The sequence below is a fragment of the Copidosoma floridanum genome, unplaced genomic scaffold (assembly GCF_036245765.1).
Source record: "Copidosoma floridanum isolate Cflo_tuat_1 unplaced genomic scaffold, Cflo_Japanese_pri ptg000001l, whole genome shotgun sequence".
In the NCBI taxonomy this organism is placed as follows: Eukaryota; Metazoa; Arthropoda; class Insecta; order Hymenoptera; family Encyrtidae; genus Copidosoma; species Copidosoma floridanum.
Genome location: NW_028321878.1, coordinates 18,841,242 through 18,865,186, shown reverse-complemented (window position 1 = coordinate 18,865,186; position 23,945 = coordinate 18,841,242). Strand labels below are relative to the sequence as shown.

Below are 23,945 nucleotides of genomic sequence, written 5' to 3'. Positions count from 1 at the left end.
ACAATCGGAAAAAAATTATCTTTAGTGGCTTGTACTGAATAATTCATGGTCGTTTTGCCCCATCATATTTTTTGAACTTTTGTGACATATTTTTGAAGTTCAAACAAAAAACAGAACACCAGAGTTGTTTATTTCTTAATTTGTTTATTTATCTATAAAACATGCAAAAGTAATTACATCTAGTCGTTATAGTAAAAAATTCGCTAATAAAAATTAAGATAAGAGTTTCTTTAACATACATTATTATTGGGAAACGAAATTCATTTTTCATATGATTTTTTTCGTTCTGTTACAGACTATGTCTATTTTGAGACATCCTCGTCGTCTCCGTACCAAATACGAAGGATAGAGGAACTAAACAAGGTATGTTAATATTAAAATTTATACAATAAATTGGAATATCGTTTAAATGGAGTAACCAAAGTGCTTTAGGGGAGGGGATCTTTGGTTCCATAGTTAACGTAATAGACACGAAAACAAGTTTGAATGCTGGACATCACTTCGAGTTCAACTATCAAATTCATTTTTTTATCGTCACCCCTTAAACCTAATGTAAACTCTCGTTAGTAATAAATAAGAAAAACAGACTTGATGATTCATGTGCTGAAACAAAGTCACACGTTTGGACATTAATAACGTTTAGTCCAGAATTATACTTTACATCATGAAATACTTCATAGTTTAAATAAACTTTAAACGAATCCAACTCATAAAGCTTCGAGGTCGTTTGCAGTAATTAGATCTGGGCTTTAATATGAAAACCTTATGGGAAATATCCGTGTAGTAATTGGGTGTGTAGTAACTAATGCTGATTTCATAAATATGCGCAGTAATAAAATCAAATAATATCAACACTAAAATGATTATTTGAAGTAAAAAAATAAGTAATATGACAGAAAAATATTATTTGTTTTTATAGCACAAGATGCTGCATTTAATAATAAAATTAAGCTACTTCGATTTATATCGAAAAACAGAAAAATAAACAATTTAGCACAGTCGAAAATTTCAAGTAATTGGGTGAATTATCCCTATCAGTGAGAATTAGAAGAATAGCTTGATATGTACTGTTCTTTTTTAAAAATATCAGTTGGACATGCCTGACATCCCGACTGATGTTTTCAAAAAATTGTATCGTAAGGTAAATGTCCCTACCACGGAACGAATTTTGGTATCGATTTACCTTTATTACAGATAAAAAATTTTTTTTAACGTTTAATCATAAAATTTCGATCAATAATGGTGGGTTATCTGTTTTTGAACGTAGGTTGCTTTTTTGTATCAAAATTTAAGCAGAATTAAAAAATTTATGTGATAAATAAGAAGGTGATCAAAATGTACATTAAACGGAACGTCTGCAGTAGTTAGGCAGCACTGTTCCGCAGTCATTGTCCCCATCACGGAACATGATTTGAAATGAATATATATAGAACTTTCAAATTATTTATGTATAATTTAAGGGTAATAATAACTGAGAGGGGGTCAGCCAAGGTGAAATATATATAATTTACTTTTTATTTTATAAATTTCGTATTTATTTCATTTTATTACTTAAAATTATTGTTTATTCTTATTTCCTTTTCATATTAGTTAAATTTTTTTTTTATCAAAATATTTCTAGTTTGAGTACATTTCAATATAAAATCTTAGATTCAAATAAATTATAATAAACTATCTACAGTTTTTCTTGTTTGATATTTAATAAAATAGCTTTAATTTGCAAGTCTAACTCGTTCTTTGTATCATTCTAAGACTTTTTTTCTTCTTGCAATTTTTTTTTCCATCACCTGTTTTTTTTAATATTTTGATTTCGATCTCCTTGATTTCTATATCTGTTTTTTTTAACAACTAAATCATTCTTCTTTTCTTGCATCTTTTTTATTCAGCTTCCTTATCTTCCTTTTGTTTATAGATGTTATACCATGGATCAAATTTGCATGCAGCGACAAATTTTACTTTTCCTTTAATTTTTTCCTTTTTTTTTGGCAAACACTTTTCAGGCAGTGTAAAAATGTTGTTAAGCATTTCCAAAGATTTATTGCTTTCGTGTATGTTGGATTATTTTGAAGTGTTTGAAACAAAGTAAGAGAAAAAGAGAGAAAGATATTTTTTGAAATTCTTGTGTGATTATTTAAAATAATTTGTAGGGGTCTAAAATACCAAGTTAAGGTGCAATATTACATTGACGCTTTGCACGAAGATCAGTACAGTTCAGATTTTCCCGTTTAAAATAACATTGCAAAATCTAAACTGTGCTGGTCTTCGTACGAAGCGTCGAAATGCAACTGTATCTCACGAGAGTTTTAATTTAAAGGCTCTGCTAATTTTTTTTTTGTTTTTTTGGCACCCATGTTTGCCATTTTTGTATATTTGAATCTAAAATAAATAAGTGATACTTTATGTTGAATAGAGTTTTAAGGTTAAGTTTTATGTTTTCAAGTTATTGTGATTTAACATTACTTACCAATTAATTTAAGATGAGCAATGACAAATCTGATCTTATTAAACAAACAAATAGTACTTTTAACACTGCAAAATTGTTCAATACGTTATAATAACGACCAGTAAAGTGTGCTTCACGATGGGGACAAGATGTCTTGTTCACGCAGGTAATGAGGAACGCGTTATTTTGGCTGTTCCTTTTAATGTACATTTCGACCGACAATGAACATGGAACGGAACATGCGAAAATTAATAAAAATATTTAGTTTTTCATCAAACTATACATATAAATCGAAAGTATAGCTTCCATACATGCAAAAAAATTTAACTCCGAGCTCATATAATGCTTTATAATTATTACAGCATGGGTAAAGAAATCCTCTCTCTTCATAGTAGGGGAGACCAGGGTAATCGTGGCAGTCTGGGTCTGCGTGGCATTTAAATAAAAAGAAAACTAATGATAATTTTCAGGTTTTTTTTTTTTTTGAACACCTATACTGATGTCCCTTGAATTCCCTTAAATATTTTTAGGCATTATAATAAGTATTTATTCATTTAAAAAAAAGTTTTATATTTGTAGTATTTACATTGATCGGATGATCATTTTCAACGGCTGTTTAAATATAGCCTATTACAGCAACATTTTTACAATTGGGCTTAATTGAAAGCTGGACTCGTTAGCTACAATTTCCTTTTTTTAATTTTTTTAGAAAATAAGTAACAACAAAATTATAACAAAAACAAGCAAGCGTGTCATATGGGGCACAGCGTAGCATCTGGCTGGGGCAGAGCGTAGCCTGGCCGCGGCAGTGCGAGCGCTGGCGCGAGCGTTACACAGCTGATTTTTAGGTTAAGTTTTTTGTAGAACAATGTAAACATTAGGTAGTTTACCTGTTAAGACTACAAAAAACACGCGAAGAAATTGACTGAAAGCTTTAAATATTAACAAAATAGTACAATTAAATGAACATCAGAGTGCGAATTCTACTATTTGCAATCGGAATAATATATCGATTCTAGACTGCCCAATCCTTTTTGCTACTGATTTTCCAGAGGAACAGAATTTATTTAATAATTTACTTTGATTTAATGCAGTGAATAACATATTCAAAAGCCAAAAAATTTTATTACAGAAATTTAATGTGTTCATGATTTAGTGTTATGAGTTCACTTACAATGTAAAGAAAGATTCGAAAATAAATAAATAAATTACCTAACTTTTTTTTCTATAGCACACACCTTTTAACTATTATGTATCCTTCACGCTACGAATGCCCCAGCCCGTACCACACCGTACCCCACCCCTGGGGCATAGTAGAGCTTTTTGAGAACGAGCAATTTTTTTTATTTTAAATTTTAAATGTTGTACAATAATTTTTTAACTTGTAGGCTAGGTCCACAAGTATCATACTTTTACAACACAATTTTTTAGCTACTTTAATCCTCATTCCTTTAAGAAATACAGCTCAATAAAGTTAGAGTGCTCTGCGTGCCCTGGTCTCCCCTAAGTGTCACTTATCCTCATAAATTTTAGATGCAGAAAGTGCACATTCTTAAATTATTTTTTATTTACTTCTCATATCGGTGAATTCAGATAAAATTTTTAAAAAAGTTTTAAAGATATTTTAAGCTATTTATTGTAATTTTTGTAAACTTATAAATAAGCAATAAAAATTTTGGTACAAAAAATAAGAAATCGTTCCGCCATAGGGACAATATTCCTTGATAGGGACATTTACCTTAACATTATTCTGCTTATTCCTACGACGGCTGATATTCCTTCCATTCTGTTGTTTACTTATTCTTTACTCTTATCGCAGTTATCGCATTTGAGTGTGTAACGTTCGATATCTTACCTTTGAACGCACACACTAGGATTATTAAACAAAAAGGGGCATGAGAGGACAACACCGAGGAATGGTGAAGGTCGCTGGTCACTATTAACTCGATTTAACAGATCAAGCGAACCCGGAAGGGTGAAGAAACAACCCAAATAATTATAAATCGAAATTGGGGATAAAAAAAGACCATTGAGTTATACGTTTAATTTATATATTATCATTAAACTCGTTTTCTAAAGACCATAACAGTAATCCAAATTGAACGTCGGTTATACAAAATTACTCCGTTTTGCCAATAAGGACGCTAAAGGATTATAATTATGACAAACAATTTCTTTATGAAACATTTTCGTTTCAAGTATTTCCGAAGATTATGAAATAGTTAATAATGATATTAATCAACGCATGAATTAAAAGGAAGAAAGAGATTTATACAAAGTGTTGTAAGGCGCGCAACAAATGACTGCTAACAAAAACTCGATTGGAAAGAGAGGCCTCGTAGCCTTCCAAGCAAGGGAGTCAAAGTTAGAGTGTCAGGTCTCTCTTCTAGCTGCAACATGAGACCTCGGTTTTAGGGCGGCATATGAATCTTCGCTGTCCTTGTTTATGATACCGATGTGCCAGAGAAAGAGACAGGTAGTCGCTTCAAGTCACATATTGTGATTCTTCCATGTAGTGCTAGCGTTAGGCTCGGTGACTGCGGCGCGGGCGACGGTACGGGATGTGCTGCGTAACAAGCTCCCAGAAAATTACCTACTTGATGCGCGAGTGCGCTTGATATTTATGAGCGCCTAATTTTAAACTTACATCGTAACAAAAAAAAATGTATACATTTTTATGTAGTTACATGACCGATGGTTACAAGTGTAAGGACCCAAAATATAACATACTGCCAAAGAAATAGTAATTGGTATGTTGAATAGTTACCTGTACAATTTATCTTCTAGTTGCGCCCTGGTAGAAATTTACTACAATTTCTGGCCAGCATTACGATATTATGGCCAATCGACGAGTTTATCGACTACACCTAATTATGGCCTATTTTACTACATTATATTCCGATATGCTGACGATAAACTCGACAACAGGCTTGGCAAGGTACGGTGCCGTCTTCTGCTCGTGTAGTCTCTCTGTTTGTCTCACTCTTTCCTTCAACCAACAGCTCTACAGCTGCAACAGTGCAGTAATAACTAACAATCAGAGTACACATTTTCAATAATTTTGTAAACTGAATGTTTAATTACTTTTGAGAATCACTATTGCTTAATCAACTGTGTAAATAATTTTTTTTTTTACGTTCATTTAACATTCAGTGTGAGGTTAAGTCACGCTATACATATTCACTACTGAGGTATTGCCCAGTTGTTACCAAGTTTATCGTCTAATCGCCGGCTAGATCGCCGATTAGGGCAGTAAGAGCTGGCCAACTTAAGTTGGTAAGAACTACTCAGTTTACTAGAAAAAAAGCTCAAATTTATACTAAGGTGGGCAAATTGTTAATTACAACCAAAAAATCAGAGCCGTCGCGAGTCTTCCCTCACTTGTTTGTTTATGTGGTGTAAGTAAAGAGCTGGTTGGGCTGTCTCTTATTACTTGCGAAACACCGAATTTTCGCGTATTTACATATCCTTTAAATTAAAACAAGTGAAATATCACTGAAACCTAGTTAATATCCGGCCACTGTCAATGCAGTAATTAAATGTACACTGTATTTTAGTGGACACCGATAGATGTCCGAAAAATTTCACTGGTTTTTAATTGCCATAGTAAGTCAAGTGAAAAGTATGTTGTGAATGTTGTCACTTCATTACCCCTCACCCCTCTTTCTTTTGGCTGTGGTTACTAAAAATATCATTCAAAAAATGTTACTCTTAAACAAAAAAAAAAAAAAAAAAAAAAAAAAGTACTTTGTATTGATTTTACAGACGGCCAGCGGAAACGTCGAAGCAAAAGTCATGTGCTTCTTCAGGCGGAGGGACTTGCCAGCGCCTCTCATCGTCCTTGCCGATAAGCACCAATGTGAGTTTTTTTAATATCTTGTATCATTTTTAATAATGTTGAGTTTTATTTTTTGCTTTTCTCTTCCGTCTAAATTGGATACGTGTCGTTTTTGTATTATCTCGGTTGGTGAGAAGTACTTAGTCCAGAACTAAATGAAGAATTGTTATTTGGCACGACTGCTTCACTAAAGTGCCTTATACTCGCTTGTATTTTAATCAGAGCAAAAAGTGTAACGATGTCTAAATCGTATATTTTTGGTGTGAAACAAGTTTTGAACATAATATGAGGTGATATGGGATTATCCAAGTGATGCCCATAAAGTACCTAAATATATGTATAAACTTGAGAAGACATGTAAATCGACTATCTTTTAAAGTTTACCCCCAATAGATCTTAAATTTGGTTTGCAGCTTCGTTTTCACGTTACAAGCTGACAGTACTATTTTGCATGTAACTTAGACTAAGATTATAAATCCATATCCAGTCGAAAAAAATGTAGATCTCAATAAAACACAATTTTCAACAACTTTTAAAGACCCAAAAAAAATTTTTTTTAATGTCGCTATAGCCAAAAAGCAAATTTTCAAAAGCTGAGTGTTTTTTTGAATATAACTGAAAGTCAGTCATACACGCTTGACCTTAAAATAAAAATTCTATATCTCTGAAAAATACAAATTTTTATTTATTTTCGAGAACCGTATTTATGCTTGAAAAATTGATGAAAACCTAAAAAAATACAAAAATAATTACTATTTGACTATAACTTTGACATCTTACATTTTACATACATGAATGGTTGAGAAAATTTGTAGATCTTATTAAAGCAAAATTTTTTTGTTCAATACATTTTTACAATACAATCCTAATGACGTAAAAAGAAAAAAATATAATAACAAAAAAGTAGTTTTCAGCCGATTTCGATACAAAGTTGACATTTAAAACCTTGTTTAAAAATAAATTTTGAAATCGAAAAGTTTTAGATCATCAAAAAATATACTAATACCATGATTTGTTAGAACACTGTTGTAGCCTAATTATTTAGATTTGTGTTAAAGCTACACTTTTTACTCTGACGATAAATTTATCAAGCCGTGCCTATCACGTAAAAGCTCAGCCTTTTACATAAATTTAAACACTTGCTTTTAATTGAAAAACAACTCTGCTGTTCGGTATCTTTGAAAATTATAAAAAAGGTCGAAGGCTTGTTTTTCACCGTGAAGTAAAAAAGTACAAGCTCGTAGTACAGCTTTCGCTGTATCATCATAAAGTAATTCTAAGAAACTTGTTCTGATAGTGATGAAATTATTTAAAAGTAGCATGAGTTGTGACGTGATTTTTCACTCGATTGAAACTTTTTGTTTTCCTTAAACGCAAAAAAAAAAAAAAGAAAACAGCAATTACGAAGTAAACCAAAATATTTAACAAAATATGAGAAAACGAATACTTGTTTGCTTTTACTATATTGTTTTCTGCTTTTGTATTAAACTTATTTGGTTAGCTGTAGCGCATTTTTATGATTAAAAAGCTTATTTGAGTTTAGCTTGCTTGCTGTTAAATTTTATTTACTCAATACTCAATGTATCAATTTACACAAGGATACTCCCTAAGTACGGTATGTGATCATCAATTTGTTGTATTCATGCGTGACTGCATATTCGTGTCGATTTAATTGCTACGAGAGTGACATTGAAGTAAAAATATATGCGTGTAATCAAAATTGTTATCAACCAAATCATGCATAAACGTTTATTTAGTCATAAGTAGCTTATACTGCAATATCCGAATCGCGTATCGTAAAAAAACTGTACAATTTTTGAGTAAAGACCGTACAGCAACGCATGCTGTGGAAAATACCCCCTTGTAATTTTCCAACAATACAATTATACACAAAAAAAAATCCTGCGCTGCTGCTGCATTGTAAGCACGCCACGCCGCGTCAGTGTGGCGGTGTTCATCGATTTTCCTCCGGTGGAATTCGACATACACATAAAGACCTTCGTTGCTCCACTCAGAAATTATACTACATAACGCCGGACATGTATAGGGGTTGCACTTGCACCACACACATGTAACCCTCTCCCTGGCCCTCTCTCACACATTCACAGCCACACATACTTGCGCGCCAAAAAGACCACAATGATGACTATCGTGTTTTTTTAGATGTTCCTTTTTTCACTGGAATGATAGACTGCTGCTAGACTATACTATTTATTTTATTCGTGAAAAACATTGATTATCACATAGGCTGGTTTAACTAAAAATAAATAGCTGCTTTAATTCGCCAATTGAACCTGTATTAACTTGTCCTCAAACCTATCTGTATGACATGCGTCATAATTTATGGTAGCTTAACTTGTTGTAATGAGTATTTGAATAAATGAATAATTATTATTTATTTTTAATTACATAAAATTTTTTTTAAACAATAAATATGTTATTTTAACAAGTATTATAAGTATTTTCAAAGCATCAGAATTCGAGAAAATTTTTTCATCTGGTAAAATAATATTTTGTTAAATAGTTTTTTTTTCTAACATAGTTTGAATAAATAAAAATTTAAATAATCTCATGATACATTTCAGATACTTTTGCCGAACATATCAAATTGTTAAAAATATATTTTCAAATTTGAACGTAGTTTAGAAATTTTTTAAATTACAAGTTTGTAGTATCGCGATCGAATATATGCGTTATAGTAGTGCCATACCATGCGTCGTTTGCTTATGTTTTTTAATTTATGTTATTTATAATCAAAGTATGCGCAACGTATGATGTTTAATGTATGTCGGTGTGTACATGTGCAAAGACGAACAGTATTAGCAAAATTGTGTTGTCTTTGTGTAGTGTGGTATATTTATGAAATAATAAAGTATTTAAAAAATGTCAAAGTGACTGTAAAAGTAGACACTGTAATTTAAATCGCGTAAAACATGTCTGGGACACTTTGACTAATTGCTGTAAAGTTATGGTAGAATTTGTTCTGAAAAAAACTATAGCTGTACAGTTGCGAGGGCTAGGGAGGAAAACAGACCAGATTCTTTGCAGTTACCCTATATTTTGAAAATTAAGATATACCATCCTAAAGTAATTAGTGTAATGACTGCAAGTGTAAGCCAAAAAGAAAATTTTGCGTTCGAACGATCCATGCATATATATTTACCTTTATTAATTAGTTGTACAGTACAATGAATTTTGGACTGCATACTGTTCACTTGTAGATAAACCAGTATTGTGACGTATAGTAAGATTTTTAGAGACTATGATGCATATATGTATGTATATACGGTTTTATTGATTAGCCGCCCTCACCTCACCTGTTAGTATTAGACTAAAAAAAAGTCTACTGATGTTGCCCCAACAAACCTCACTCGGGTAAAAGCAACAAACTTGCTCTTAAGTTGGCCTACCATACATCACTTTGGTAGATCAAAATAAACTTGCAACTCTATGCCAATACACAAGCCAATACATATATTCAATGATGATTGTACCATTTGTTGTTATTTATCATTATTGATTGAAATCTTTTTTCTGTGAGCTAAGCTGCGTTGAATTCCTCAACTTTAGTGTAACCTTAATATACACGAAATAATAAAGTAAGAGACAACATTTTTTACGATTTTTTAACATCAATTTGCAGTGTGTATTACCCATTTCATCAACTTTGTCAAATTTAATGCTGTCAAGTAAACGTCACAACAACGCCACTGCCAAAGTCATACATAGTAATTACTTCCGGAGGTTTTAGGAGACTCAACATTTTTTCCTTGCCGCTCGCGTATTATCTAGCTCACTCACGATATTTATTGGTTGTGGCGTCATCGCTTGTAAAGCAAATTTTACCTAAATTGCTACGCTTGGAACCCATAAACAGGCAAATTTTCTACTTTTTGATATGTATCTATAATTTTGTTTAAATCCCCGCGACAATGACAAAAGATGCAAAAAAGTGTTCATCGGAAAACATGGTGGTCCCCAACTTCCCAAGAAACGACTCGTCATCGTGGTGCATCAAAACAGCACTTGTCAAAAAGTAAAACCCGTAGGAACCCACCCTCGAAAAATGAGTTTTCCAATACAGCAAATCGCACCGAACAAGGCGAACATGATGCGGGGGAGAAAGAGGTAAAGGAGTCTCGCGCGCGGTTTTTCGGCGCCACGCGAGTGTAGGGATCCCCCATCCCAATTTTCGCGTTCGGCCATTAGTGGCACGTACACACGCAGCCCAGAAAAAGCAAAGAGAGCGCGTATAGGGTGTACACAGCGTAGCGAGCTAGACCGAGTAGTGTGGAAGCAGCAGATGAAAAGGAGGAGGAGGAGGAAGATGTGGAAGGACTAGCGAGCGCCGCGCGCTACTGTACTCGGGAAATGCGGGATCTTATCGATTTCCCGAGTCGCGCGCGTGGCTAGCCGCGAGTGAGCGAGGGGGATGGCGAAGGAAAGCGAGAGAGAAAGAGAGACGACTAGGAGATGCTCGGACGAGTGTATACGTGTACACACGGCAGCGAGTCGCGTTGCCGGCTGTCTAGAGCTCGGTTGTGCAGCTGCCGGAGAGAGGAGGCTCTCCTCGGGCAAATGAGAGCCGACGCCGTGCGTTCGCGGGAAGGCTATGCGGTGCATGTATACTGTGCGCCCCGTATAATGGGGCCGAGGGGGTGTGGATGTGCTCCGGCGCCGAAAGGGAGCAGAAGCCCGAAACTCGTACCAAACCGGCACAATATACGCAGCTACGGCTCCCGATGCTTTTTCCTCTCCTCCCTGGTCTTACATACATATATATGTCATGTATACTTCCACTGGCTTTCTTGTTTTTTTTTTTTTTTTTTTTTTTTCTTTTTTTTTTTCCAGCTATATACGTGACCCTTATGGGTCTGTCTCCCTTTCTCGCCTCCGATTCTCCATCAATTTTGGCTTGGGGTACTTTTCTCTTGATTAGTCTGTACATCTCTGGGGCTAAGGTATAGCTATCGGCTTATGACTTGCTGATCAAAACACAGCTCTGCCCCTACTGGAATACTCATACGTTTTTGCGTGTTTTGGACACTAATGTGATCAAATTTATTTATTTATTTTCTTATTTGGTACCCGTCAGGTGTAGACAAATGTAAGCAGTAACCTGAAAAACGGAAATTAATCGAGGGATTTTCAAATGACGACCGACTTCAGTGTAATTTATTGTCGGAAAACTTTTCGAATCAAATATTTACTCTGACAAAATTATGTTACGTGTAATGAAAATTAATGTATCATTAGAGAGAATGGGGATGTATTCGTCTAAAAAATTAAACGCGTACATAAAAAAAAAAAAAAATGCTTGAAATGCGATTACAATCCGACTTTCCTGAAAAACATAATAACTATTATTGGTAAAGTAAAAATTATCTTACAGACTCTCAGGAGGTGCCACTAACTTGGAATGCAAAGTTTAGTACTAATTAATATAGTTGTAACAAATGAGCCATATTTGGTTCAAGCAATTATTGATCAAGCTTCTTCCGTATTGGAAGTGAAATCTGTAAGTTTTTACTTAAAAATAATAAAGTATACATTTGTACAGATACAACTGGTATAGATATACTTACTGCCGATTTTGTACCCATGAGACGCTTGGGCCAACGTAAACTCTTACTTCAGGATTTCGGATACAAGCGCAATAATTTACATTAAAATATATTTGATGTACGAACGAAAATTATTGATGTTACATTTAATAACATTAAATTTTGGCTCGTGTATAGCGAGTTTCGTGTCGTGGTTTTTAGAAGTAAACTTTTATCCGTGTAGTAAAATTAACAAAAATGTGTGTAACATGTGTAATGTAATCTTAGTTCAGTCATTATAATAAATGATTTTTAAGACTTGAAAAGATTTTACAATTTATTGTTTTAATTGAACAGTTATCAGGAGTAATTTTTTTCCACTCGATTCTGCAATCTGTCTACAGAATCACGTAATCGCATCCGAATTAAGATTAATGTATTTTGACCCAAAAGTTTAAGCCTGTTTTTGATACTTAATCATTCAAAACAACTCAATACCAATAATAAGATTGTAGGCCAAGTATTCCTCCTCATTTCAAAATCAAATAATCTGGAATTCTTACGTTTCATTCTTTTAAATTACTAGCAATCAGTGTCAACAAATAAAATCTGAAAACTATTACCAGGATAGAAGTTACAGTCTCCTCTTTACGCGAAATTGGATTTTAATCTGTGTGAATACAGATTCCAAGCGTGTCATGTTAATATTTACTTTTTATTATATTTAATTATCCATATTCGTAAAATGTGTTACTCAGTAGATTTTGGTACGATGCATAATTGACTACGATCACATCTCAAGTGGCGCCGCCAATGCCGGAGTTCAGTAACAAATTTTCCAGCATGAAAGCATTGGATGTTATGGGAACGGTTCTATTTTAATTAACTACAAATCTGTTTTCCAGTGGTAATTTATGTAATTTGTATTTTTTACACAGTATTGGTATACTTTATCAAACAAAAATTATTTTGGAGTCTCTTCGTTACATAGTCGGAATTAATTCCAATACTATAGCCAGTCAAGGTTAGTCACCTTATCAGATGTGTCATATATATAGGTATAGCCGATACGTGCTGTTTACCTGAAGAGCCGAGTCACCCTTGTTTTCTTGTTCTTCTGCTGATTTGTTTGCTCTTGAATAATTTTTTTTTTCGATTAACTATTCCCATGAGCTCCAATGCTTTCATGCTGACTAATTTGGTACTGAACTTCGGCATTGACGGCGCCACCTAAGGTGTGCTCGTAGTCAACATTCCACTGTCATATTTGTTACTGCACTTTTTGGTCTTCAGTTATTTAGGATGCTAAGGGTCAAAAAAAGTTTCTTCATGGTTATGATATGTTTAAACCCAGATGTAATAGGACAGTGACAATGTCAGATTTACCTTTAGTCCAAAAAATTACTTCATTGCACTCTTTATCTCGCTCTTTATCGTGAAAGAAAGAATGCATATATAGACTTGCGTAGTCTTTGTTGCACACACTGAAAATGAAATTGTGCATCCTCCGCCACAGCACGTGCAAAAATCACACAAAATACCCTAATACTTTTTATCTCAGTCACTTGTGCAGCAGTCGCACAAGTCAGGGGAGCTCACATTCCAGATTTGTACGTCAGTGGCACTCGCATCTTTAGGTGTCTGCTACTCATGCCTTCTATGCATCAGATGCTTCTTGTCTCTTGTGAGCAGTGCAATCAAAGCGTGAACCTTGTTATTTATCTAGGCTGATCAATCAATTATCTGTTAAATTGTGCGTTACACCACGCACTATACTTTTATGCGTAAGCGTGTTATGAATTTATACCGATTTTTCTTAATGCGTAAGGTAAAGTACACTATATTCGGACAAAAGTTTTGTACAGACCTATATCCAGACAGCAGCGATTATTACATAACCTCATTTTCTCAATGTTCACGACTGTCCGGATTATGGTCCCTACGTCGTAACGGGACCTATATTCGGACTATTTAGAAATGCATTGTCCGAATATAGGGGTTTTGAGACTGAATCTTTATAACTATTTTAAACAATGATCACACGGTCACAAAGAACTTTTTTTTTTCAAGTGACAGAAAAATTACTTTATTATCTATATGTCAACCGTCTTTTTCGTAAAAACAGCTAATTTCTTTGTGAAGTTAGAAATAGTGGATTACCTAAAATTATGTGTCCGAATAGAGGGTACTTTACCTTATATTGTTATGTAGCTTTCTTTAAATACCCCATGACTAGCGTTGCTGCTGCACCATGCAGTTTGCTCAACACGTACACCATACGACTTGTGCAGCTGCTGCCCAAGTCTCGCGCAGCAACAGCACTAGTCTTGGGCCTCTTCTGCTTTAGTGTGAGCGAGGTAACAACTGCCCTGCCTCTAGTTGAGCAGGTACACTATTTCATTTTCAGTGCACTAGTGTTGAATATCTCGACGTAATCATAACTCTTTTGAAAAATGCCACAATGCATTTTAATGATTTTGACGTGATTTAGATGAAATTTTTATTGTTGTTCTTTATTTTATACGATGTATCCGTATTTCATATTTTTTTATGTTTAGATACGTACTTATAAATATTGAATATCACAAAATTTTTAGTTTTTGCCTTGTATCGATTTTGCATCACAAGGGCGTAGTACACAGGGGTGTTGTTACAAGGTGTGGGTAGTTGGATTTTATAAATTTAAATAAAATTTTTTTTTAATGCACACTCGGCTTGTAAGTCTCGCCTTCGTATCTAGGTATCTATCAATTAGTCGTAATATTATTACTACATCGTAATCTATTGTTATTTGTATTTCCTGTTTATAATAATAGCATTAAGAAATTATTTCCATTGAGGTCAACTATTATATTAATAAAAACATTAAGAAAGTGTTCTTAGCCTTAATTACGAAAAAAAAAAAAAAAATTAGTTTTAGTACCTAACTCGCATACAAATATAGTCAATAGCATCATTTTTAACGAATATACGAAATTATCTCTTTAGTTTGGCTGTTTACAGTACACCCATTTTTCTTTATCACAATCTACTGCTGCAATTATATAACTCTCTTTTTTTGTGAGACTGACAAAAATAATATTTATCATCAAAGAATGACTATCGTCATTAACCGAATGTCTATATTAATAACCTTTTCAGTATCATTTATTTTTAGTCATTGATGGTTGATATTGAAATTGGCATGTGTTGTTACATTATTCTCGACATCATTCAAAAGCCTGCAACCACGAATGAGTAGAGTTCCACGAAAAATTGTCAAAAATTTGTTCGCACTTAATCTCCCTTTAACCTGCAAAGCAAAAACTTGAGCAAAAAACAAGAGTGATCCAACGCAATGCCCTTCTTTTGGAATCATTTATCTCTGTATTTGACTGATGGCTGTATTGTGAGATATCTCGCTTCTACGATGCATTGGCAAATATATTTTTCGATGCGCGTACATATTAATTTCACTTAGCAGATACGGCGTAGCAAAGCAGCGTAGTTTTCGACGGACAAGCGGTACAGTCGAAAGCCTCCCGACAAACGTGCGAGTGCGTATGTGGACGGGGGTGGGTGTATAGGTATTTTTTCGCTGTGACTCGGCAAAAGATAATGAGACGACGTATAGGGACGGCAGCGACACAGCAGCGACGAAGGGATACAGAGGGAGGCTAGGAGGCCCGGGCGGGAGGGGGTGGTAAAGGGAATAGAGAGAGAAAGAGAGTCGGCACTGGTGCGAGAGCAAGGGGGCGGGAGGCATCGGTGGGCGGCTGGGGGCCAAATGGGAATGTATAATAAGTAAAGTTAGGAGGGGAGTGAGTTTGGTGGATGGGTATGGTGGGCCGGGGGTGTTCAGAGGGAGGCTGCCGGCAGGAGGGTGAGGAGAGAGAGGGATAGGTCGGAGGGACGTGCGGGGGCTTGTATCGATCTTCCATGGGGGCAAGGGGAGGGATGCTGCTGTCGGTGCCGCTGGCCAGGCTAGGAGACAGAGACAAAAAGAGAAAGGGAGGAAGAGAAGAGGGTAGTTGTGGGTGGCAGTGGGTGGCTACCACCGACCACCTTCCGAACCACCCGGCTAAATGAATGACTGACGCAAGGAGGGAGAGGAAGTCAACATTGTGTGTATACCCATACGCATACGTATACATAAATAGACATATATACATACATAAATATCTGGATAGGCTTACATGTGTTGGCTTATGTTTGTATGCATCAGATTTACTGCACACGTGTAGGTGAAACTATTCATGAAATGCTGTACATAATATAGATTACTTGGGCAATAAAATCATATCATTGTGCTTCAACCTGCAAGTTATATATATATATATATATATATATATATATATATATATATATATATATATAATATCAGGATTTAGTCTAAATAAACTTCTGTTTGCGTGTATTGGGTTTTCCTCGGGGTTTTCTATATACTTATTGGATCTCTAATGTTTATTGCAGAAATATTTAATCTCCCAAAAGTTCACAAAAGTTCATATTATAAAATCGCGTTTTCATATTGATTTATTAAAAACCATGTACTTGTGTTATTGTGTCACAAACATTTTTGTCATGAAAAAATTTTTAGCGCTCGTGTTATTGTTTGAATATCGTGATGCAACACTAATGACGGTAAGGTCCAAGTAAGGTGTAGAATACTTATGATGAGACACATACATTCATGCATGTTGAGTGCACTGAGAAAAGTGGTGTTAGAAAAAGTGTTACAACTATAATAAAAATTACTATATTTTATAGGAAAGCTGAGACATACTCGCCATATTATAAAAATTGCTATGCTACATAGTAAAACCAGATCATATTAGAATTTGCTATTCAACATAGTAATTTTCGCTTTGTTCAGAAATAAGAAAAAAAAAATATATATATATATATATTTATTATATATATACACAGGGACTGTACATGTAACTATCAGAAAATTGAAATATATATATAAGTTATATGTACATAGATATTTTTTCACAGAGTACAAATTGATATTGATGTCATATACAATTTTATTATTTTAAAAGAAGATCTGCAGCGACTGGGATTAGAATCTTCATCCTTCGGCTTCTGAATCAAGCTCCGCAACCACTAGACCACGGGACATTATGTTCACTTGCGTATGGATAAAGTACATGTGGGAACGTGTACTGTTTATCATACACACAATAAAGTTGAAAATCAAAGGGTTTCCTGTGGACCACAGTGTTGATAACGAATAATTAGTCGGTTCAATATTGATTGTCTGCACGTATCAATTTTTTAACCTTATAAATCAAAAAATTTGATTTTCTTAATATTTACATTCGTATAACCTCAAATTTGAACCACTCAATAGGTGTGTATACCTATAGACACCATACAACATTACTTTCGAACATAGTAATTTTTACTATACTGAATAGCAATTCAGTGGAGTGAGAAATTTTACTATGTCACATAACAAATTCTACTTCTGAATGTGGGACATTTTAAAACGATTAAAATAAAATTTACTATGTTTTATAGCAAAAACTATACCATCACAATTTTTACTATGTTAGACATAGTAATTTTTATTATTCTGTAGAATAATTTGTGTAGAGCTACTACATAATAAAAATTGTTTGAAACATAATAAAAATTATTTTAAACGTAATAATTTGCGTTTTCAGGTGAGTACGTCGAAGCTTTCCTGAAAAATATAGTAATTTTTAGTATAGTTATAATACTTTTTTTAACACCACTTTTCTCAGTGTGTAAATAAGCAATGTGCAATCAAAAAGAATTTAAAAACAATTATGGAACCTCTGACATCCGTCAAGTATTATTTCATCATTAGATCATCGAAAAACAAGCTGACTATCCCCTAGTACACACATATTGAGTACATTGCCATATTTCACAAATTTTTTTACCCAAAATATCATTTACAAACTAACAATTAACGACCAAGAAATGTTTTATTTACATTTTTTTTTGTACACAATATTTGTAAATTATTAATCAGTACAGAATCGTTCTCGGAAGAAATTCAATTTTAATTAGAGATGTGCACACTTTTACCTTATCTCTCATGAGACAATACGATACGTTATAGCAATTCTTGAATTTAAGATTGGCAACAATGCACACACACATTTGTAGTCGGATCAAAATAAATTCTTCTACCTTATTTAATACGCCACCCATGTTATTCGATATAGCTAATATGTTCAACTCCCTAAAGTTTATAATTGTCATTTTTAAGTAAGATATTCCGAAAAATGTATCGTATTTAAAAGTTTTCAAAAAGTCGTTGTTTAATTCACATAACAAAAATCCTTCACCACTTTAAAAAAACTAAAAATAATTTGATATAGTGTCTAAGACCTAATTCATTGAATATGATTGAAAATACATGTATTAATAAAATATGGATCTTAAAATAGTGTTGGTCTAATTATGTATTGCTTTTTCTAAAAATATAATGCAAATGCCTGGTAATAACCTCTAAATTTATCTCTTTATAGGGGTATGTGTGTTATGAGTGGCATCTTGATTTTATAATTTAATTGTTAAAAAACTACTAGAAAATAAATCTTTATAAAAATGCGCTTGGTTTGTCAAAACATGATTCCAACTTGAAAAGAAAAAAAAATATTTACAACACCTTAAGGAAGTAGTGTCACAAAATTCAAAAATTTAGGAACGCCTTGAAAAAATTTGTATAAACTAACAATTATGCGTAGAATAACATATTAAATTTTCAGACATCCTAGCTTCACCGTTCTCGAGAAATAAATTACCCATTTAACACGTACTCTTATGAGAGAAAGAGTGTTTTACTGATTACGACAAAAAAAAATTTAAGACTTTGCTGAAATTAAAATATAATGTAAAATAGTATGTTTTAAACATCGTATTATACAAACAGCATCCGAAGCTTCACCGTTCTTTAGTTATAACGAATTAAAAGTGTGTACTTAAAGATCCGTGAAGATGTTGCAACGTCTTGTTATAGTGTCGAAGGGAATCTGCATTATCGGCATTTTGTATACGTATGTGCATACGTGCATCCAGTAGATGATCACATTTTTTGCACTTCAAATTTCTTGCCAAATCAGTGACATTTACAAGTCGAAAACCTATGTCTTGTGTATTTGTTCTGTTTGGCTCCTGAAGAAACGCCTTACTCATTGATGCCTTTTTTTTCGACCATCTGTCATAGCCGCGATAGCCTTCATTCTTTTCTCTTTGACACTTTTTTTGACAAGTCTCCCATTTGGTAAACGAAAACGTTCAGACATTTTTTACGGATATTTCACCACCAACTCAATGTTTACGTACAACATAACCTCCGAATGTATTTATACTTATACGTATATATAGATATACAGAGGGTTTTCGCCTCATGCGGCGTTGCCATATTTATTGTCACTTGTCTGTTTCGGAACGCATAATGTATTTCGGAGCACGCATTGATTATATATTGTGACACTACCCCCTTAATACTACCAAAAGCGGCTATTCGAAGTATTCCAATTTTGTCTTCGTATCTCACAAATGAGGTACTTAATTGGTGACGAAATATTATGACATTGTTATTATTAATTGTTTCAAAACATGCTTGTGTTTTGAAACAATTAATAAAAACTTGCCTTTTAAACAGTAAGCAGATGAAAAAAACTTCAAAATGAAGTAAAATAAAAAATAATCATTTATATTTTACAACTTAATGCATATGAATTTAATAATGCATTGTGTCGAAAAATTTTTATAAACTTATTTAAAACAATTATATAAAAATACCGTAAATATTGAGTCTTATACTTTTAGACTTAAACGCCTTATACTGCTTGGAATTTTTATAATATTAAATAATATAAAAAAATTTTTTCAACGTGAAATTACATAAGTAGGAACTTTTTCGCCTAATAGTACTTTTTTGTAAAAGCATTACTATATTCTTTTATTTCTTCATCTTGAACAAAAACAATCAAAAAGTTTACAAATTTGCTTATACCTTTTAGACTCATTGTTTTAATTAATATGCAAGGCAATAGAGTCGACTACATGATGTAACCTATACTTGCAAAACTTGTAATGATTGTGGGTTTTTGTCTTTAGACCTTACATTGGACCTTATTGTACTTACTAGTTTCTCTACTTTTGTTTCCAACATTTTTTTTCTTTTTCTTATTCTTTGATTTTATGACAACCACGTCCTAAGCGTAATCAAATACAGTCCTAGTAACTTAATCTGTTGTTAGTTTCTTTCTGATGCCATTTTTACTTTTACCACACTACCTGAAATATTAAATTTGATGCTGTAAATGCAGGGCAATGAAGTTATTATCTGTACCATTGTGCAGTGCTGAAAAAATATTAGTGGATGTAACATAATCATATAGTCATAATCAACAGACTTCTTCTGGGATTCTAATCAAAGTTCATTTGTAGTATTATTCATGACACAAAACATAAACAAAGTCCTAATATCTTTGGCTTTTCATTAGTGGATAGTCATATTTTATAGGTACATACTTGTGCTGAAACTTTTTTCAGTAACACACTGCATTAATTTAAAGTGCTGTGTCCAATTTTAATTCGATGCAGTACCCAAACGTATAAATGCAATGCATGTGCACTCATACATACACCTTCAAGTAACAATTTACAATAAGAATTGTTTTGTGATTTGTCATTGTTACATAAGTATTTGGGCTGAGGTGTGTGTGTGTGTATGTGTGCTTACGTGCACTTCATGATTGTGTGTCTTACTTAATTTTCATTGCAAAGCACACGCATGTGTATTATATTTTTTAATTTATTTTATTTGTAATTTATTCACGTACATACACTTATAAAGTAGAGGGAGGAAGAGAGAAAGTGATACAGCGGAGAAGAAACGAAACACTCGCGCCAGTTTGTCTCTTTTTGTCGTTGTCCATCTCTTTTTGCCCCGGCCGGCGTGTGCAACAGTAGTAGAAGTGAGCGCATGCGTCCGTGTGTACCTTATACATGTTCGACTCTCATTTGCTCTCGTGGCTACCTTTATCTCTCATCTCTTCTCTCCTCCCCTTGGCCACCCTCCTATCCCTCTCTCCCCCTCACTCACCCCTTCATTACCTGTCTTTATCCGTTCGTGCATCTACGAGTGTGTGTGTGTGCGCGTGCGTGTATGTGCGTATATATATATATTTCTCGTATAAATTTGTAAGTATATATTTCTCGCATTCTCGTGTGCGACCGTCGAAACACACACGACGACAGAAGCACCTGCAACTTGCTTATATGTGAGCTCACATGCGAACACACACACACACATACACCCGCGGCTGGATCGACAAGGCTGTTTCTCTTGCTCTTTCCAATTTTCTGGTTGTCGCCCTCCTCCCTAGCCCCTCCGCACGCCCTTTTTACTCTCTCTCTCTCTCTCTCTCTCTCTCTCTCTCTCTCTCTCTCTCTATTTTCTCTTTCCAGGCAAACGCGGGAATAGTCGCGTCAGCTAAATAGAAGAAAAGTCTCTCTCTTTCCCGCGTGAAAGCTATAGCCCTATCTTCATTTTAAACATTTTTCCTGCCTCCGTCCCTTCTCCCTCACTTCCTTCCTTCCTTCCTATACAGTCAAGCTTGTTCTCTCTCTCTCTCTCTCTCTATAAGAGTTTCTCCGTCTCGTTCTTCCCGATGATGCTCTCTTCTAAGCCACTACCCCTGCTCCCTTTTTCCCATTGTTGATCTTTTTCTTCAAATTTTACGTACCTCGTCTCTGTCCTCTTCGCACTCGATATGGTACTGCTTTATTACCCTCCCTCATCTCTTCGGTCTCTTGTTTCTTTCCTTTTTTTTGTCTACTTTCTACTATTGCTGATATTCCGTCTTTACGTACAGGTTTTTTTTCCATTTTCTCTACCTTTTTTTTTTTTTTTTTTTTTTGTTGTGATTTTTAAAAAAATGTTCATGCTCAGGCCAAAAAAAATTTTGTACGCCGAGTACGAATTGTTCTCAACAAGTACGTGAGCATCGATCGACCGATGTTTCCGCGGTCCGACTTTTTTTTGGCCCTCATTGAAACGAGTCTTTACCCTTTTTCTCTACTTACCAACTCACGTAACTGTAGTTTATTGTAAAAGATACTTCATTTCTAAGCTAACACAATACCATGCCATTACTCGAAAATGATTTCTAAACATTCACTCGGAGCCACATATAAGCGCATGCACACATCATCGCATCATAGTACAAGAGCAGAGAGTCTAATTTCGGTCGGCATCGCCCCACCCTCCCCTTCGTTCTTTATCTACAATCTCGTATCTCGCGTCGCCTCTCTCGCGTTTTCTGCGCTCGTGTTCTTTTTTCGATTTGCCATTTATACATTCGACACTCGCCAACCTTGTCTCCCCCCCCTTCCCCCCGCTCCTTGCCCAAGTGTGTGCGTCCCTGTCGTCGGCCACTCGTAATCGGACTCTTTCCCGCGCCGAAAAAAAAAACCACGCGCACTTATATATGTGCATCCCCGTGTTTTTCTGCGTAACTTTGGCCTCAAAAAACCAAAACGGCCGAACACGAACACGTTTTCTATTGCCTCTTTCTTTCTTGACAACGCTAGTTAAGGACTTTGCTGGACTACCGAAACTGAACCAATATCAATCTTGCTAATATGCATATCGTCATTAGTGACTGATTGCCTTCAATTTTTCGCAATCCATGAAACGTACTCTCTTAAAGTTGAATAAATAAAATCTCGAAAAGATTTTTTTTTTTTTTTACACGCCAATCGCCTTGTTTGAAAATCGGTTTCGTGATTCCGAAAAATCACTATAAATTAGTCCCTGGCGTACTTTATCCGTACGTACGGATGGAGAAACCGGTTTCCTTGCCGTTAAAAATTATTGAGAAACAAAAACTTGACTCTTTTTTTCGGGGAGCGCCTTCTGCATACTTTGCTCGCGACAACGTATATACGCATGCGTTCGCTCGCTACACACTCGACATTCTTCTTCAGTACTTATTACCTGTATCGTGCATTACACGCATGTACAATGATACTGACCAAGGAATCGTCCTAATTATTTATTACTTTGTTGTTTTGTTGATTAACCTCACTATCGCTATTTACACTAAGAAAAGCGAGAAGAAAAGCGTTGTTTAATACAAATTATGAGTCTCTCAGAAAATGTACTCATACTATATAGCTGAAACACAATAATACATGTAGGGTTAGAATCGTGTTTGAATGGTAAATTTTACCAGTGTAATTCTTAACGGGCATCCTGTATCACTTTGTTAGCTCCGATCCCCTCCTATTCACTCCGAGAGTTAACATAGATATGAAGAAATCCACTAAAAATATATCCTGTTTTTGTCCCCCATTTTACTCGCAATGTCATGTACTATGAAGAAAAAAATTTGAACACGGGGTTCAGTGGGGGTTTTTCCGCAATTTGCATCTTAAAATATGTGTACATATATAAGCCCGGTTTCAAGGATCTTCCTTAAAAAACATTTTTTTAATAAAATGGGGGCAAAAACGGGATATTTTTTGTAGATTTTCTCATATAGATAGGTCACGTAGTACTCCCTTTAAAGTGAGGATGCTTCAGCATTGTAATGTATAGAGATGCGACAGATACTTGATATATATTTTTATTGACAAAAGCTTCCCTATGTTTTACATGAACTTGTAATCATTAAAGTTTTATGTAATATCTTTGTTTTTATCACCAAAATTATATTTTAATTATAAGAAAGTTACTATGAGTTTTTAAAATTAAGGTTCTGTGACTAATGTGTAACTCTGATCTGGTTGTAGAAAATTTACTACGTGCTAGGCAAATTTAAGAACGAAATTTAAAAAAATTTATTATTAATTGAAAATTCGGAAACGTGCTAATGCAGAATGATTTTTTTTTTTTTACTTCATACGTATTTTATATGTCTGTAGCAAAATCAGTTTTTTCTTTATTTATAATTAATTTATGTCATGAAATGTTCTTTCTCTTGATCTTAAGTGCTGACATTGTAAAATTAGACCACCAAATCGTATTTCTCATTAAAGCATTTTTTTTATTTTACTACATATAAATTCATCGTACTCTACCTCCGTGTTTAACATCTGTATTACGTCTAATATAAGATAATTCAGAATATGACAATTATGG

The 23,945-nt window shown here is 34.2% G+C and overlaps 1 protein-coding gene across 2 annotated transcripts in view; it reads left to right on the top strand.

Moving 5' to 3' along the window:
• MTA1-like (metastasis associated 1-like) overlaps nucleotides 1-23,945 on the top strand; it is a 61,587-nt gene that overhangs the window by 13,876 nt on the left and 23,766 nt on the right. For both annotated transcript variants that reach the window (XM_089592932.1, XM_089592928.1), the window contains exons 3-4: nucleotides 296-363; nucleotides 6,209-6,302. In XM_089592932.1, the coding sequence (XP_089449058.1) occupies nucleotides 296-363; nucleotides 6,209-6,302 (162 nt within the window). The remainder of the gene's footprint in view (nucleotides 1-295; nucleotides 364-6,208; nucleotides 6,303-23,945) is intronic.